The sequence below is a fragment of the Carassius carassius genome, chromosome 29, assembly GCF_963082965.1.
Source record: "Carassius carassius chromosome 29, fCarCar2.1, whole genome shotgun sequence".
Classification (NCBI taxonomy): domain Eukaryota; kingdom Metazoa; phylum Chordata; class Actinopteri; order Cypriniformes; family Cyprinidae; genus Carassius; species Carassius carassius.
Genome location: NC_081783.1, coordinates 912,441 through 927,726, shown reverse-complemented (window position 1 = coordinate 927,726; position 15,286 = coordinate 912,441). Strand labels below are relative to the sequence as shown.

The window sequence follows — 15,286 nt, the reverse complement described above, 5'->3', positions numbered from 1 at the left end:
AATATATATGGAAATATAAGGTAATTAACATTGCAAGCAATTAAGTTCAAGTATAAATTTGGGTATAAATTCAATTTATACATTCATTAAAAAAAAGGTTTTTCCTCACATAATTGCACTGTGATCATATTTGAAGTTGTTTTCTCTCAGATCTTTCGATTCCAAATTATTTAACATTTTTCTGTCGGCTTTTACCAAACTGTCATTAGAGAAAATACTCTGCTCCTTTATTTCACTAAATATTAAATCAACACAAATTATGTCTGATAATGAGATCAAATAACATATTAGTATGATCTATGTAATGTAGTAGTAACATTTTTTGGTGGTAGTTTAACTTCACCAGTTGAATACAGCAGATTATTTCAGCGTATGAATAAAGCATGTAATGTTTTTTCCAAGGGCAGTCAGGGATTTTTCTTTTTTTCCTGAGCATTATTGTTGATGACAGCAGCAGGTTTAACAGGTCTAGTTTAACAGATCACATTTTGTCTCGTCTTGTCTGTTTGGGAGGAAACTGGATCTTCCACCATAAATGAATTCATCGATCATGCGATAGAGCGACAGACAGGTGTGCTTACAGAAGGAGTGGCCTTTGTGAACAACACTCGGCTGTGTGAACTTCACATGCACGGATTCATTCAGCTTGTGTTCCCACAGGAAAGAGATTTCACAAACCAGATCTCCTCCACATCTCAGCTGTCTGCAATGAGAGGAAACTTTCGCTCAAGTCTCCCGCTTCTCTTGAAATAAAAGTGTCTCTGTAGTCTCAATAATGTCTCGAACTGTGCTCCGATTTGCCAAGATCCCAAAGCCTAAGGTCAAACTGCATTAAATCTGAGTAGAGCTGACATGAACATTACAGAAGATCATCGTTAGATTAGTTAACGGTTGCAGGCCTGTGTCTGAGTTAAGAGGGTGTTTCTGTTGATGTGGTCTTTCCAGTCCGTCTGAAATAGAGACGTAACCGTCCGATGCTGAAGCGGCACAGAAACCCTAAACCCCAGGCACATGTGTGGCTTGATTACTTGCTATTTTAACTCGCTTTCTGTACATGCGGTGAAGGCTCCGCATGAATGAAACATCGCTCGCCCTCAGCCGCCCGAAAACATGCAAGTGTCCACCGCTCCGCGTTTGTAATTACGCCAGGCGAGCGAAGTTTCCTAAAATACACTTGAATCAGCAAACTTCCCAAACGCGAGCCGCCCAGAGCTCAAGTGTGTGCGTTCTGATCCAAATCCAGTGTTCAGATTACACACGAGTGTTGAGTCAGAGGACCGAGAACTAAAATCATTATATACACACACACACACATCAAACCATGTTCAGACATGTTCTCTGCTGCAGACTCAGATGAGAGACTGTTGCACTATTGTTGAGACAGATGCAATGATACTGTAGTTTAATAGTGCACTGGTTATTTTACTCTAACTTTACGTCTCACTGCATACAGCTACAGTTAAGTACAAATTACATTATATGGAGGATTGATCAAATTACAGATGAAAAATGCATCTGATTTCACTGTTCTGAGTTTAAAACTAGTGAAACGTTATTATTTTTATAAACATTATTGAATAAAAAATGTAATTACTTGTTTTCATTTTGTAATTTTTATATTTACATTTATGTACCCGGCAGACATTTTTATGCAGTTTCATCCTGGAATATGACTTTGGCCACATTTACACATAGCCGGGTATTTAGAGAAACGAATATTCCCCCCCCCCCTCCGTTTTCAAAAATAACATCGTGCACACAACATCGTTTTCAAAAAGTTGTCGTTTACATCAACCCGCATAAATACGCCGCCGAGCGCCATCATAACTATGCCAGACCTACGGGCAGCAGTGTAGGGAGAAGGATAAAGCCATGCAAGCCAATCAGAATCCTCAAAATCGAGCAACTTCCTGTTCCTTTCAAAACAACACAGACATGGCCTCTGCTCCTCGATATAATACAGCAGTTGTGTTTGCAAATGCAAACAGACCAAAAGCGTTTGCACAAATGTAAATGAGTACCACCTCAACAGCATCCATGATCAAACAGTAACGTTACCCAAACAAACTCTAAACATAGGGCGCTCACATGACGTTAAGCATTTTCTGGCGCATAATGTGACGTTTGAGAACCTAAAACCCCGTTTCTCCCAGTTGACACGGCAACACATAACCGGCGTTTTCAGAAATCTCCCCTTTGGCCGGAGTTTTTAGAAATAATCGTTTTCAGGGATAAAAACGGCGTTTTCGTGTAAATGACAGGCCAAAACGCAGGGAAATATCTGCGTTTTCCCATCGTGTAAACGGGGCCTTAGTCTCATATTCAACACATGATTTCAGCACTTAATAAAATAATAATTATAAAGGAAGTAGCAAGTAACACAAATTAAATATGAAATTTTGATTTAGAGAGACTGAAATAGTGTGGTTTTTTTCTGTGCAGGTTTGTTAGTCCAATCCAAACAATTGTCCAAAAAATGTAAAAAAAAAAAAAAAAAATAATAAAAATAAAAATGATGTTAAAAGCCTCATCCGATCAGAGCAGAGGCTCATCATCAGTCGGATGACGGCTCAAGGATCAGGACGTTTGCAGGAAAGACAGAGACACCAGACTCTTCCTGCTCTCACTTCAGTCATTTAACACTTCTCTCTTCTCCATCACTTCAGAGGGTTTGTTCTGCCAGCTAAAGGTTAATGTGTGTGGCGTTTCTCTCTGGAGAGACGGACAGAAGACGGAGGGTGCGGGTTTGATGCCGTTTTTAAAGGGACTGCATTTCTAGGCAGAATCAGCAGTCTAGAGCATGATGGGATATGATCGCACACACAAAAACAGCGTGAACATCACGCTGGTGAGTCTGGCCTGTCACCAACAACAATATAACACAGAAAGAGACAGAGAGAGATTCCAAGGGAAGGAAACGTGAAGATTGTGGAGACGCTCAGGGAGCAGATATAGAGTTCACCTGTGGACAAGGGGCCTGTGTGTGTGTGTGTGTGTGTGTGTGAGAGTGTGTGAGTGTGTGTGTGTTTGTGTGTGAGTGCGCGTGTGTGTGTGCGCGTGTGTGTGTGTGTTTTTCTTTCTGCTCTGTGGTGATTCCCAGAACTGAAAGGGGAAAATGAACCATTAATATTCAAAGCATATTACAGTCAGCAACCTTTTTGTTATGAAGTGCCCTTTTTAGTGTTTCTAGCTGATCACTGTGCTGATATAAACACACACAGTACCAATAACAGCTAATACAAACTGAGCAGTAAATCATCATATTTTCATGATTTCTGAAGATCATGTGACACTGAAGACTGGAGGAATGATGCTGAAAATACAGCGGAGCATCACAGAAATAAATTACACTTTAACACAGATTCACACAGAAAACCGCTGCTTTCAATTGTAATAATATTTCACAATTTTTACTGTATTTTTGTGTAGTTTTACTGTATTTTCTGTTTTTAATAAATGTTCTTGTTAATAATGTTCTTATTTCAACAATTTGAAATTATACACAATTGCATAAACATGTTCCAAGCTTTTTCAAGAGAATAAAAATGTATTAGTTCATTTACAAATTACGAATGTAACAGTTGAGACAAAGATCCATATTTTCCACTGCATTACAATATCAATCATAAACTTGTTTATTTGATTAACACAGAAGTTGTGTAAAATAGCGCTGTGCCGATAGACGATAGTATCGTGTATCGACGATCGTCAGAGATGTACATAAGCAGAATTCTCTGTCGATAATCAAGACGATATTAGGCTCATTTTCCTATTAATATAAAACGCACTATGTGGTGATGACGTAGAAGGACTACGTGAGAACTACTATGGATAATAAGTTCAATCTGCCGCCTTGTTATTATTTTCATGCACACCGCACTATAATGTGATGCATGCAAAATACAGAGTTTTGGTCGTTACCAAGTCTCCATCCACAAACAGACGTACATCGTCTGTAGATATAAGGTGTTTGATTGCACTTTAACAAGTAGTCTAAACGGCCTATATACTGTATGTGCAATATATTAAACGAGTCCTCACTAACTGAGTTTAATGTCACAGTTATATTAGATGCATCTCATTCTTGTTTCTGTGACGGTGCGTCAGACTCGTCATGAGGCGCGCGGTCCGGAGCGATGTATGACTGATGCAGCAGTTCAATTCAACTTTACTACAAATATATCAACTTACCTGTTTTAAATACTTTATATTTAAATGTTCGTTTATGCCCAATATTAGTGTTAATCTGTTGGACTTTAAATTGAATCTACTATTGATTTTGACCGTTGACTGATTTTGCAGAACATTTAGACTGATAACTTCCCTGCGCAGATGCGGACGTGCGATATGACAGTTGCGTCCGACTATGTATGAACTAGCTGTTTTAAATACAGTATTTTCATATTTAATGTTAGTTAAATCAGTCAGTATTTTTGAAAGTAATTTTTTTTGATTATTGGTGACTCCATAGGCTCTCTCTCGCACACCTGCGCGGTTTAAAACACCCAATAGTTCTGCTATGACAAGAACAAATAGTCTCTCTCTTGCTCCACCCATGCTCGATAATATTGTGTATCGTCGATCTCACGGGCTGACGATATGACGATTTGAAAAATGACCATATCGCCCAACACTAGTGTAAAATACATTTTTCAGATTTAATAAAGGAAAAAAAAACTTTCAAGAATCCTAAAAGTTGTTTATTTTCAGGTGTAAAATAGACTTTAAATAAGTTTTCCAGTGTGACTGCTGAACATCACTGTATGCGTGTTTGTGCTTCATCACTGTTAGTTGTGATGTCATTGACTCAAATCATGATTAACACACTGAGTATATTAGCTTCTGATCAGGGATTTAAATTTGTATTAAGAACAACTAATTTCATTGGTTTTCAGCTTAAATTAGATTTTGTTATTGTGTCAACCACACTTCAAACTCATTTACACCGGCAGCAGAGCAACACATGACAGTTCTGCACTGTTTCCCACAGATTAGCCTTTGACCCCTGAGCCCCCGTCGTCATGGGAATGGCACAGAGGTCACAGGGATCGGCCCCTCACACCCAAACAGCGCTAACGGTCAAACGTGTTAATGAATAGACGTGTGCGGGTGAATCTGACATCTGACCCGACTCACAGAACACAGCTGTCTCAATTAGAGGTCTTCACAGTGCACCCGAGACCCGTCGACCCCGGACCCGACCCGGGACCCGTACGGGTTCGGGTCTATATTTTAAATCATCAGCCGGGTCCGGGTCGGGTCCGAATCTATTACCTCGGGTCCCGGGTCTGTTTAAAATTGTGTGTAATACCCATGCGATCGGAGTCATTGGACTCGGAGTCGGAGAACACCCGGCCATGATCAAAGACTGCTTGTGTTTTTTGTAACTTGCAACTTGTAAAATTAGGAAAAGAAAAGAGGGAGCCAAAAAAAGTGATCTCTCTCTCTGCTTTTAGAAGCAGAGCGCGCAGATTCAGAGTTAATACAAGTGCACGCACGGTATTAATGCTTGCAGACTTGACACACTCATATTTAATATATTTCAAATCAGCAACACAATCTGAGGTGGACTGTCACATGAATGTTTTCTATGACGCTCAAACTGCGTTAAAGCATTTTAGGTTGATACAGCTAGCACGCATGTGCAGTCTCGAGCGCATTTCATGTTTCTATGGCAACCAGTGAGGGACACTTCGACCGCCAAACCGCGTTTTACATTTTCTCCCATTTTTATAATATTATAAATGAACCGTTTAATCTTAAAGTTTTAGTCATTCAGATTCAGACTCGATGCAGAGCAGAGAGCACAGAGATCAGATGATAGCAAATAAATAACGTCAGCGGCCATGGCATTGCACGAGCGATCGTTATTATAGTTCAAAAGGGCAAACAGTGGAAGTTATTATGCGAATTAACTCGAGTCAGAATGTACATGTGCACAGTAGCATTTGTCATCCGTCACCGTGACATCAAGTGGACTTTTGAAACTGAAATAATGAGTGGATTCAGCTTGGACTTGGAATAACGAGAGGAATAACATGAATAAATTTCTTGTCGGAGGATTGTAATGCATCACAGGCAGTCAGGTACAAGGAGGAGAGACTATGGCTCTTTAAATTAGGTAAGACAAAAAGCTGTATTTTTCGCAACAGGTTTATTGATTTGTAATAGCAATTTATGGTGGAATATGTGAACGTCGGGTCCAGTCGGGTCTGTGTCTTCCCGGCGGGTTCGGGTCCAGATTTCAAATAATATACGGGTCTGGGTCGGGTCCGGGTAGGCATTTCTCGGATCTACACGGGTCCGGGTCCAGCTTTTGAAATATTAGACGGGTCCGGGTCGGTTCGGTGTAGTACATTACGGGTCTCTTTCGGGTTCGGGCACGAATTTTTGGACCCGTGAAGACCTCTAGTCTCAATCAGACTCTGAACACTGGGATGAAGAGCAGGATGCAGTAATTTGATCAATTAAACTGAAATATTTTTACAATGTAAAACAGCAGTTTTCTGTGTGAATCTGTGTTAAAGTGTAATGTATTTCTGTGATGCTCCGCTGTATTTTCAGCATCATTCCTCCAGTCTTCAGTGTCACATGATCTTCAGAAATCAGAATAATATCATGATTTACTGCTCAAGAAACATTTCTGATTATTATCAGTGTTGAACACAGTTGTGCTGCTCAATATTTTTGGAAACCATAAACATTTTAATTTTCAGTATTCACAGAAGAATAGAAAGATCAAAAGAACTGCATTTATTTGAAACAGAAATGTTTCTTATCATTATAAATGTTTTTAGTGACACTTTTGGTCAATTTAAATGTAGCCTTGATGAAGAAATGCATTAGATTCTGAGTGAAATCATACAGGACGAGTCATGATTTTATCTAGCAGGATCTGATTGGATCATTCGCTGTGATGTTACTAGCTAATATTAACATTTGCCACCAGCACTCTTTCATTGGCAGACAATGGAGTAGCGAGTACAATAAGAGCAGGAGAGTGTTATTCAGGATGTAAACAGAGTGAATGTCGATGTCATGTTGACTGTAGAGCAGATGTTTATAATCTACGGTTGAATGCATCTGAATTTAATGCTGGACACGAACCACTTTGGGAATTTAGTTGATCTTTCGGGCTAAGGTCAGTGTTTACTAGTCACGGATGTTTACTGTGAGCCACCACACACACACACACACACTGGAGGAAGTGTTATTATGGATTATAGACTTTATGTATTTGTGTTAAAATCATCTTAATGCTGGATGTGTTTCATCTTTTGTCTTCTCCAGATGTTCACTGATGGACTGGAGTGCTGTGGATTATTGTGATGTTTTTATCAGACTCTCATTCTGACGGCACCCATTCACTGCAGAGACATTGATGCAATGCTACATTTCTCCAAACCTGATGAAGAAACAAACTCATCCTGATCTCTGATGAACTGAGGGTGAGCACATTTTCAACACAATTTTCATATTTGAGTAAACCAATGCTTTAAATCACATATTTCAGTGGTGCAAGAAAATCACAGGGAAAAATGATTCATGTTGACTCATTCCTGCTGGCAGATAGTGTTAGGAACAAAACTAGCCAACCAGAACAACCAGAACAAAAACCAAAATGCTTTATATAGCAAATAAAACCAAAATAACACATCCCGAGCCTTTCCATGTTAATAGCTTCATATTCTGGAACACTTTATGAGCAAAGCCCAAAACAACAAGCCAAAAGATGCTCATAATAAGTGCCAATGCAAACTAAATCAAGACGGTTTTGGTGCAAGACAATTTGAGAAAGTGTTTGTTTTTGTACTGCTATGCCAAATTCAACAGTTATTTTCATTGAAAAATAAGTTGAAATCCAAGTTAAAATATATATAAAAAATTAAAAACATATGCAACGTTTGAGATTAATTTCACACAGAAAGAAAGAATAGAGTGGTACTAAAATTAATAAAAAGCTAAGAGTTTGTAGAAACGTCACAGTAGGAGAATCACACAAAAGATTTAACTTAACATACTCTGTCAATGAGCTGTTTTCTTTCACACTGAATCTGTACGGCCAAATCAAACAGCAGCGTTGATCTGTCCTCACATAACACACGCTCACTGTCTCTGCTCATTAGAAATATTCACACATCTGCTGCTGATTTCCTGCTGGAGGCCTGAGAAACTCCTCCAGTCTGATCTCCACTGACACACAACAACGCCTTTACTTTCTAGCACTCGGAGACATTATGTTTTCAAATGAACATTAGTCCTAAAAAAAACAAACATTTTGTAACAATTCATTTTTATGCAAAGTAACACTCTGATGCACCGCACACACACAACTCTCCATCTCAAGGTCAGTGATTCAGTACAGTTGCTGATTTGATCTGATGGTGATGTAAACGCAGGAAATAATCAGGTTGAGGTAGAGGCGGTCACCTGTGAAGAGTTTGGTGATGTGTTTGTTCTGCCGGCGTGTCGAGAGGACGAGGAGAAGCCACGGCGGGAAGAGCTCGTGATGAGCGGCCAGCAGCTCGCCGATGTTTGCTGACCTCTGATCTCTGTCTCCGGTCAAACAGCCCTCGTCCACCGAGTCCACCAACACAAACAGAGCCTGAGACGGAGCCGTACAGCCCAGCAGCGGCAGCAGCACACACCTGAGACACACACACACACGGATACAGCATTGGCAAAACAAATCAACTTGGTCAGATTCAGCAAGTTATTTGTTAGTGATTCAAAACCGGTTTTATTTTTCATTTTCCATTAATGTTTTTCTCGATGCCGTTTTATTGATTGATTGACTGCCATATCAGCTGCAATAGCGATACTCACATGGCAAATTTAATAGTATGTAAATATTAAAAGACAATTATCATACAACATAATATCAATAAATTGTTACAATAATAAAAAAGAAAAAAAAGAAAATCAACATACAAAAATATACATACACAAAATAATAACAACAACAGCAATATTAACAATTATGTAGAATCTTTCAATCTTTCTAAGAGTGATTTATGTTTTAATAATCAAAAAGTATATGAATTAATTTAACTTATAAAACAACTGAATTATTTATTTTAAATTTAACTATAATAAAGCCCTATAAATAGTGTTTTGTTTTTGTTTTTCAGAAAATGGATACCGTTTTATGATTTAATAAAAAATGTATTATCAAAAAAAAAAAAACGGTGGCAAACATGACGAACAGACTTCCTTATTGAAATTTGATCAAATTGAACAATTCCTTTCATATTTTGGCAATCAAAGATCTGTACAATAGCTCAGTTAAATGGACCCCATCATTGCTGCTGATGAGGTTTTGTTGTTTCTAAATCAGTAAATCATGACCAATGTGCACGTGTGTCTGATCTGGTCTGTCTCTACACAGCCAGCAGAGATGAAGCAGTCATCATATCACTGCTCTATTACTGTAATACTGTACGTCTGACTGAACAACACACAGAGGAGTCTGAATGTATCAGTCCACAGAGTCTCACACACATCAACAGAGCGATGCTCAGACACACAGTGTGTTTGTGCACGTGTGTGGACGCATGGCCTGGAATCTCCCAGCATGCACTGGAGCAGAGAAACACAGCAGATAGTCAGGTAGCAGTCAATCAGAACAACACAGACATGATTCATTTAACTGCAGCAGTGACACACATCGCTACACTACATCGTTATGAACTGAACAAAACCTTACAGGTTTTTACTCCTTAATATCACTATCAAGGCAACATTTCTCATTTTCATTTAAGTACTAACATAACTAAAATTAAATAAACTAAAATTTATTTATATATATATATATATATATCAACAATATTGACACAAAATGTAACTACATTACTGTCCAGCTCTAATCTTCTAAATACAACTACTAAAGCATGAAGATAATAAGATACTATAAACATTAACATCACAACCTTCTGTAAAGCTGTAACAATTTGCATTGTGAAAAGTGCTAGGAAATAAAATTGACTAAAAAGTCAATTTAGTAGAGTCAGGAAACTCTAGAGATCTGTGCTGCATCATGTACCAAAGACACTGATTAAATTACCCTGATATTCAAACCAGCAAACCAGCATCACAGTGTTCATGTATCATAATCAATTACATCATTGTTCTGTGGAAATGCAGGCTGAGAGGCGTTCACAGATTCACAGCTCAGACAGACAGAGAGAGAGAGAGAGAGAGAGAGAGAGAGAGAGAGAGAGAGAGAGAGAGAGAGAGAGAGAGAGAGAGAGAGAGAGAGAGAGAGAGAGAGAGAGAGAGAGAGAGAGAGAGAGAGAGAGAGAGAGAGAGAGAGAGACACACACACACACACACACAGTCTGCTGAATCATCTCTGAGAGAACGACAGAGACGGTCTGAGCTCCTCCCTGTTCATCCTTCATTAGTTCACCACACGACCAGCCCCCCAATAAACCCCATCTGTCCAGGAACAATGCTCAAGATCAGTGTCCAGTCCACACAGACAAAACACTCACATAACACAGGTTTTCCATATATCTGAAATCAGTTCTTGAAATGTGATGTTTGAAGATGTCCTGTAATGACTGATCAGTGGTGAAAGCACTTAACCTGCCTGCGGTTCAAACACAGACCTCATCATTGGGCTTCAGTTTACCATCACACTGTGCATTTCCTTCCACAACACCACCACATCCTCATCTGAGGTCTGGAAGATCACGGCTGAAACCAGCCTACAAACAAAACCCTGTGAATCAACACCAGCTGCACACGCCCAAGCACACACACACGTTCTGTTTTAATCACAACCTAACCGTTTTAATCACTTGAATCAGTAATTACAAACCAAATGCAAACCTGAGGATATATTCTGTCAACTGTTAACATCATTATGACAAAGACCCACTGTCCTTCCCTCTTATATTCTTTACAGATCTCTACACAACACATCACATCATAGTTTCCACAAAAATATTGTGCAGCACAACTGTGCTGATAATAACACTGATAATAATCAGAAATGATTCTTGAGCAGTAAAACATCATATTATCATGATTTCTGAAGATCATGTGACACTGAAGACTGGAGGAATGATGCTGGAAATACACCGGAGCATCACAGAAATACATTACACTTTAACAGAGATTCACACAGAAAACCGATGTTTTACATTGTAAAAATATTTCATTTATTTCAGTTTTATTGATCAAATTACTGCATCCTTGGTAAGCAGAAGAGACTTCTTTAGAAACATACTAGCCCTTAACTGCTGAACAGTAGAGAGAACTGATACTGAATAAACCAGATGTTGACTCAGAATTCAGAGAGATCTTTTAACACAAACACACAGCTCTTACAATCATCTACAGATCTTCTCTCTAATCCAGCAGAACTGCAGAGCTCATGTGTGAGCTGCAGGGGAGACCTTCACTTGAGGTCACGTCAACACACACACGTCAAGAGAAGAGTTCACACACACACACGTGTGATGCTCGAGGTGTTTCAGACTCTGCTCTCTCTCTCTGATCTCCAGAGCTGCTGAGCACTCTAGTATTTCACATTTGAAACAATACACAGAGAAAGTCACGTCTTCACTACCACGGTCACAATTAAACATTTGGTTTAACTTTAGCAAATTATGACAGAAATATATTACTATTTACAGTTTTAAAATATGTATATTTATGTCAAAACAGGATAAATATTTTAACTAATAAAAAACACCATACTTCCACCAGATGATTAATCGCAGTTTTTTTTTTAAATGGTATGTTTGTTTATGTAAATAATAAATATGCACGCATTTGCATACAAACAAAAATCTGAACTTTGGATCAAGCCAGGCTAAAAGTTCTTATTTGATCTTGTTGTCACAGAGTTGAAAGTTTTCCAGAAGGGATTTTTGATTTCTCTTTTCATCTCTCAGTAAATACTTTTATTAAGTACTTTTATTAATAAAATAATATTAATTAAATACTTTATATTTAGGAAAAAATATATAGATCTAGTTGATTATAAAGTCAATAGATTAAATTTTTAGTAGTTCATTAATTAAGCATTAAAATGCAGAGCTGTAACCACTACACCACGTCACCTGAAGCTGTGAATGAAAGATGCCGAACGAATGCTGCTCACCTCTTGAACGTCTCAGCAGGGTTTCTCTCGATCTCTCCCAGCTGTAGTGCGCTCTGGACCGCCGGCTCTCTCACTCTCTCCTCGTATTCCGGCACGAGTCCTGACCGGAGTATCTGAGACACCAGTCCACGGATGAAGCCGCTCACACACAGTGTGTCCGAGTCCTCGGCCCGGCAGAAGTGGAAGCCCAGACAGTGCTGATGTAGGCCTCGCTGGACGCCGTGAACCGAACTGGGCCACAGTAACTCCGTACACAGAGCAGTCTTCCCGCTTCCGGGACCGCCGACCAGCAGGACCCCCCACGAGCCGCCCTTCCCCGCCCCGCTGACAGGGTTGAGTGTCTCTGAGGTCCCCGGGGCGCTGAGGTTGCTGGTCTTCTCCTGAAGGCAGTGCTGGATCTTGTGGAAGACCCACTCACGGCAGTAGAAGCGTTTGCCCTGCAGCAGGCTGGTTTGGGCCATGATCTGTGTCCTGCAGGTCGAGAGGCGTTCAGATGTTACCGGGCATGCTCAAACCCTGAGAGGGCATCTGTGTAGACACCCGTTCATCATCACCATGAGTCTGAGTGACCCTTCCTCCCTTTGATGAACACAGAGGACCAGTGGACTGCAGAACTGGACCCGGAAGGTGATGGGGTTAAATCCTCAGACCCTACACAGCGAGGTCTCCATCAAATCCATACATATCTCTGAGACCACAGTGTTGTCATAATGCAGCTTTAACGGACCGATGAAACACCCTGAAACAAACACAGTCATCTTTAACATTTACTTGTAACACATGTCATAGTGAACAATCATCTCGGACATGGCAGTAGCAATGCAATGGTCATGGGTTCAATGCATGAACTGGTCAAAAGCATACATCAAATGCAAGACAAAGCACTGGCCAATTGCATAAATGCAACACATTTGTCTTCATAATCATTCATCAACATTTAATAACTTGATCCACCTGTGAAAGTTTATTAATGTCTTAAAAAATTGATTTGAAATGATACTCTAATGCCCCAAAACCTGTTACGTGTAGCACTTTCATTTGATTATAAATTCGATAGATAGCATTTTATAAACAATCAGCAAGGACTCTTGTTGCTCAAACATGGCACTAATGGTCAACTGTGAAGGAATGGGTTCAAAGTGATCGAATGCATACACCAAATGCAATGTATGTCACTTTGGATAAAGCATCGGCCAAATGAATGTTCGTCAAAATCCTTCATAATAACTTGCATCATCAACCATTCCTAAATTATCATTACTATCATTAAATATATCATATAAAAATATCAGCAATATAAATCAGCAAAATAGATTGTAAACACATGGTCTTGCTGACTTTATACCTGTGCAAAAACACTCAGTGGGTGCCGACCACCGAAATTGTAATTCTAAAGCATTATAGGTTTTTAGTTTGGCATGAAATATGCATGCAGCAAGCACTTTGGCCAACATTCAAAAGAGCAACAAACCACTGAAACACATGCAAATACTGAGCCAAGTGCGAGGAGAAACACAAACACTTCAATAAGTGCAGGACAGTCAAGCATCCAAGCAGCTTGTGAGTCAGCAGCATTCTTGGGAATCTAAGGAAAGACTTGGAAAAAAAAAAGCTACATTTGATGTACTTTTGCATGCCAACAATATTAGTGATTGACAATGGATCTTACCATGCCACAAAAATGTTGTTGACTCAGAAATGATACCCCAAAAATAACTTGTACAATGCACAAATATTGCTGATTAACAACAGATCTTATAATGCTGTCGATTCACAAATAACGCTCCAAAAATATTGGAAATTGACAATGATAATTTGATGACCCGAAAAGACAATGGATCCTACGATGCCCCCAAGATTTTGATGATCGACAGCTGATGTTTTGATGCCTCAAAACGTTATTGATTCACAAGTGATGCACCAAAAATATTGGTGATTCACTATAGCCCAAAAATGCTGACTAGGTTTTGACACACAGCCAGTTTCCTAATGGAAAAACGTCAATTCATGGCTGTCGACAGATAATAAAGCCAACAAAGCCTGAACACAACAGCTACTACTAAAAAAATCACGGTAAATAAATATGCGAGCTCTATAAAACACAGTTTAACAGGAAGTTATAAGTCTTTCTGATGACAGTAGTTGCTAATGCTAATAAGTTAACTTACCAGAGTTTCACAGTGGTAAGAATCACTGTAAGTTACTATAGTTTTTAACGGAAACATTGGTTCACTGTGAGCCGTGATAAATCAGAGCGCTCTCCACACGGACCTTTAAACGACATCAAACCGAACCCGTTCAAACAAACAACGAACCTACAGTAACGGGTGACAAAGACTCTGAACACACACACACACACACACACACACACACTACACGGGTTCCCGGTTTTCTTTCATTAGAAATTCTTCCTCAAATTTAAAAACATTTAACGTTATTTGAACCGTGGCGGTTATTTAACGGCTATTCTGACTGAAACATCCCGTTGACTCTGAGAGCGAGCGAGCGACGCGACGCGTCAACACCAGAACGCTCCTGCTGTCGGTGCCGCAAGCGTTGCGTTGATCATAATGGGATCGTTCTAGTTTGTCGCGTCGCTCGCGTCAGACGCGGCGACACTGAGAGGAACTTCAGCCGAACGCTGCAAATATCTGACAAATATCTCACCTCCAGCGCGTCTGTTCTCTCAGATATCATATCGCGTCCACAGAGAGACACTCTTGTGACGGTTTTCTGTCTTTATTACCAATCCTGAATCTTCCGTTCACATTTTCCACTCCGGTTGTGTGTCGGTTTGCTCTGCGGAGCTCCTCCCGCAGACCGATGCTCGCGTACTTGATGCTCGCTGAAGCCGAGGCTCCGCCCATCAAGCATGACGCAAAGACGCATGCGCAGGGGATGATGGGAGAAGTAGTTCTCCCATCATACGTAGTCATACGTACCCACACAGACATTGTAGTTTGTTAACGTTAAACATTACAAAACAATACAAACGTAACGTTGCTACTACAGAGTAACATCATGTTCAACACACAACACCTCTGCACTTATTTCTGATTTCTCTCAACATGGCAAAACAAGCGCTGTGGAAACAAATTAACTGGTGTTATCTGGAAATTCAGATATTCTCAGATATCTTCTTGTAAATAAAAAAAGTAATTCATTGCTTTATTG

The 15,286-nt window shown here is 39.7% G+C and overlaps 1 protein-coding gene across 5 annotated transcripts in view; it reads right to left on the bottom strand.

Moving 5' to 3' along the window:
- Positions 1–14,949, bottom strand: part of LOC132109357 (ankyrin repeat domain-containing protein 50-like) — a 164,480-nt gene extending 149,531 nt beyond the window's left edge. For all 5 annotated transcript variants that reach the window (XR_009424488.1, XR_009424487.1, XM_059515379.1 and 2 more), the window contains exons 1-3: positions 14,780–14,949; positions 12,113–12,851; positions 8,431–8,648 (exon numbers count right to left, since the gene is read on the bottom strand). Coding sequence is in view for 3 of the 5 variants with exons in the window: in XM_059515379.1 (XP_059371362.1) it covers positions 8,431–8,648; positions 12,113–12,573 (679 nt within the window). In the remaining 2 variants the exon portion in view is untranslated. The remainder of the gene's footprint in view (positions 1–8,430; positions 8,649–12,112; positions 12,852–14,779) is intronic.
- Between the last annotated feature and the right edge of the window lie 337 nt (positions 14,950–15,286).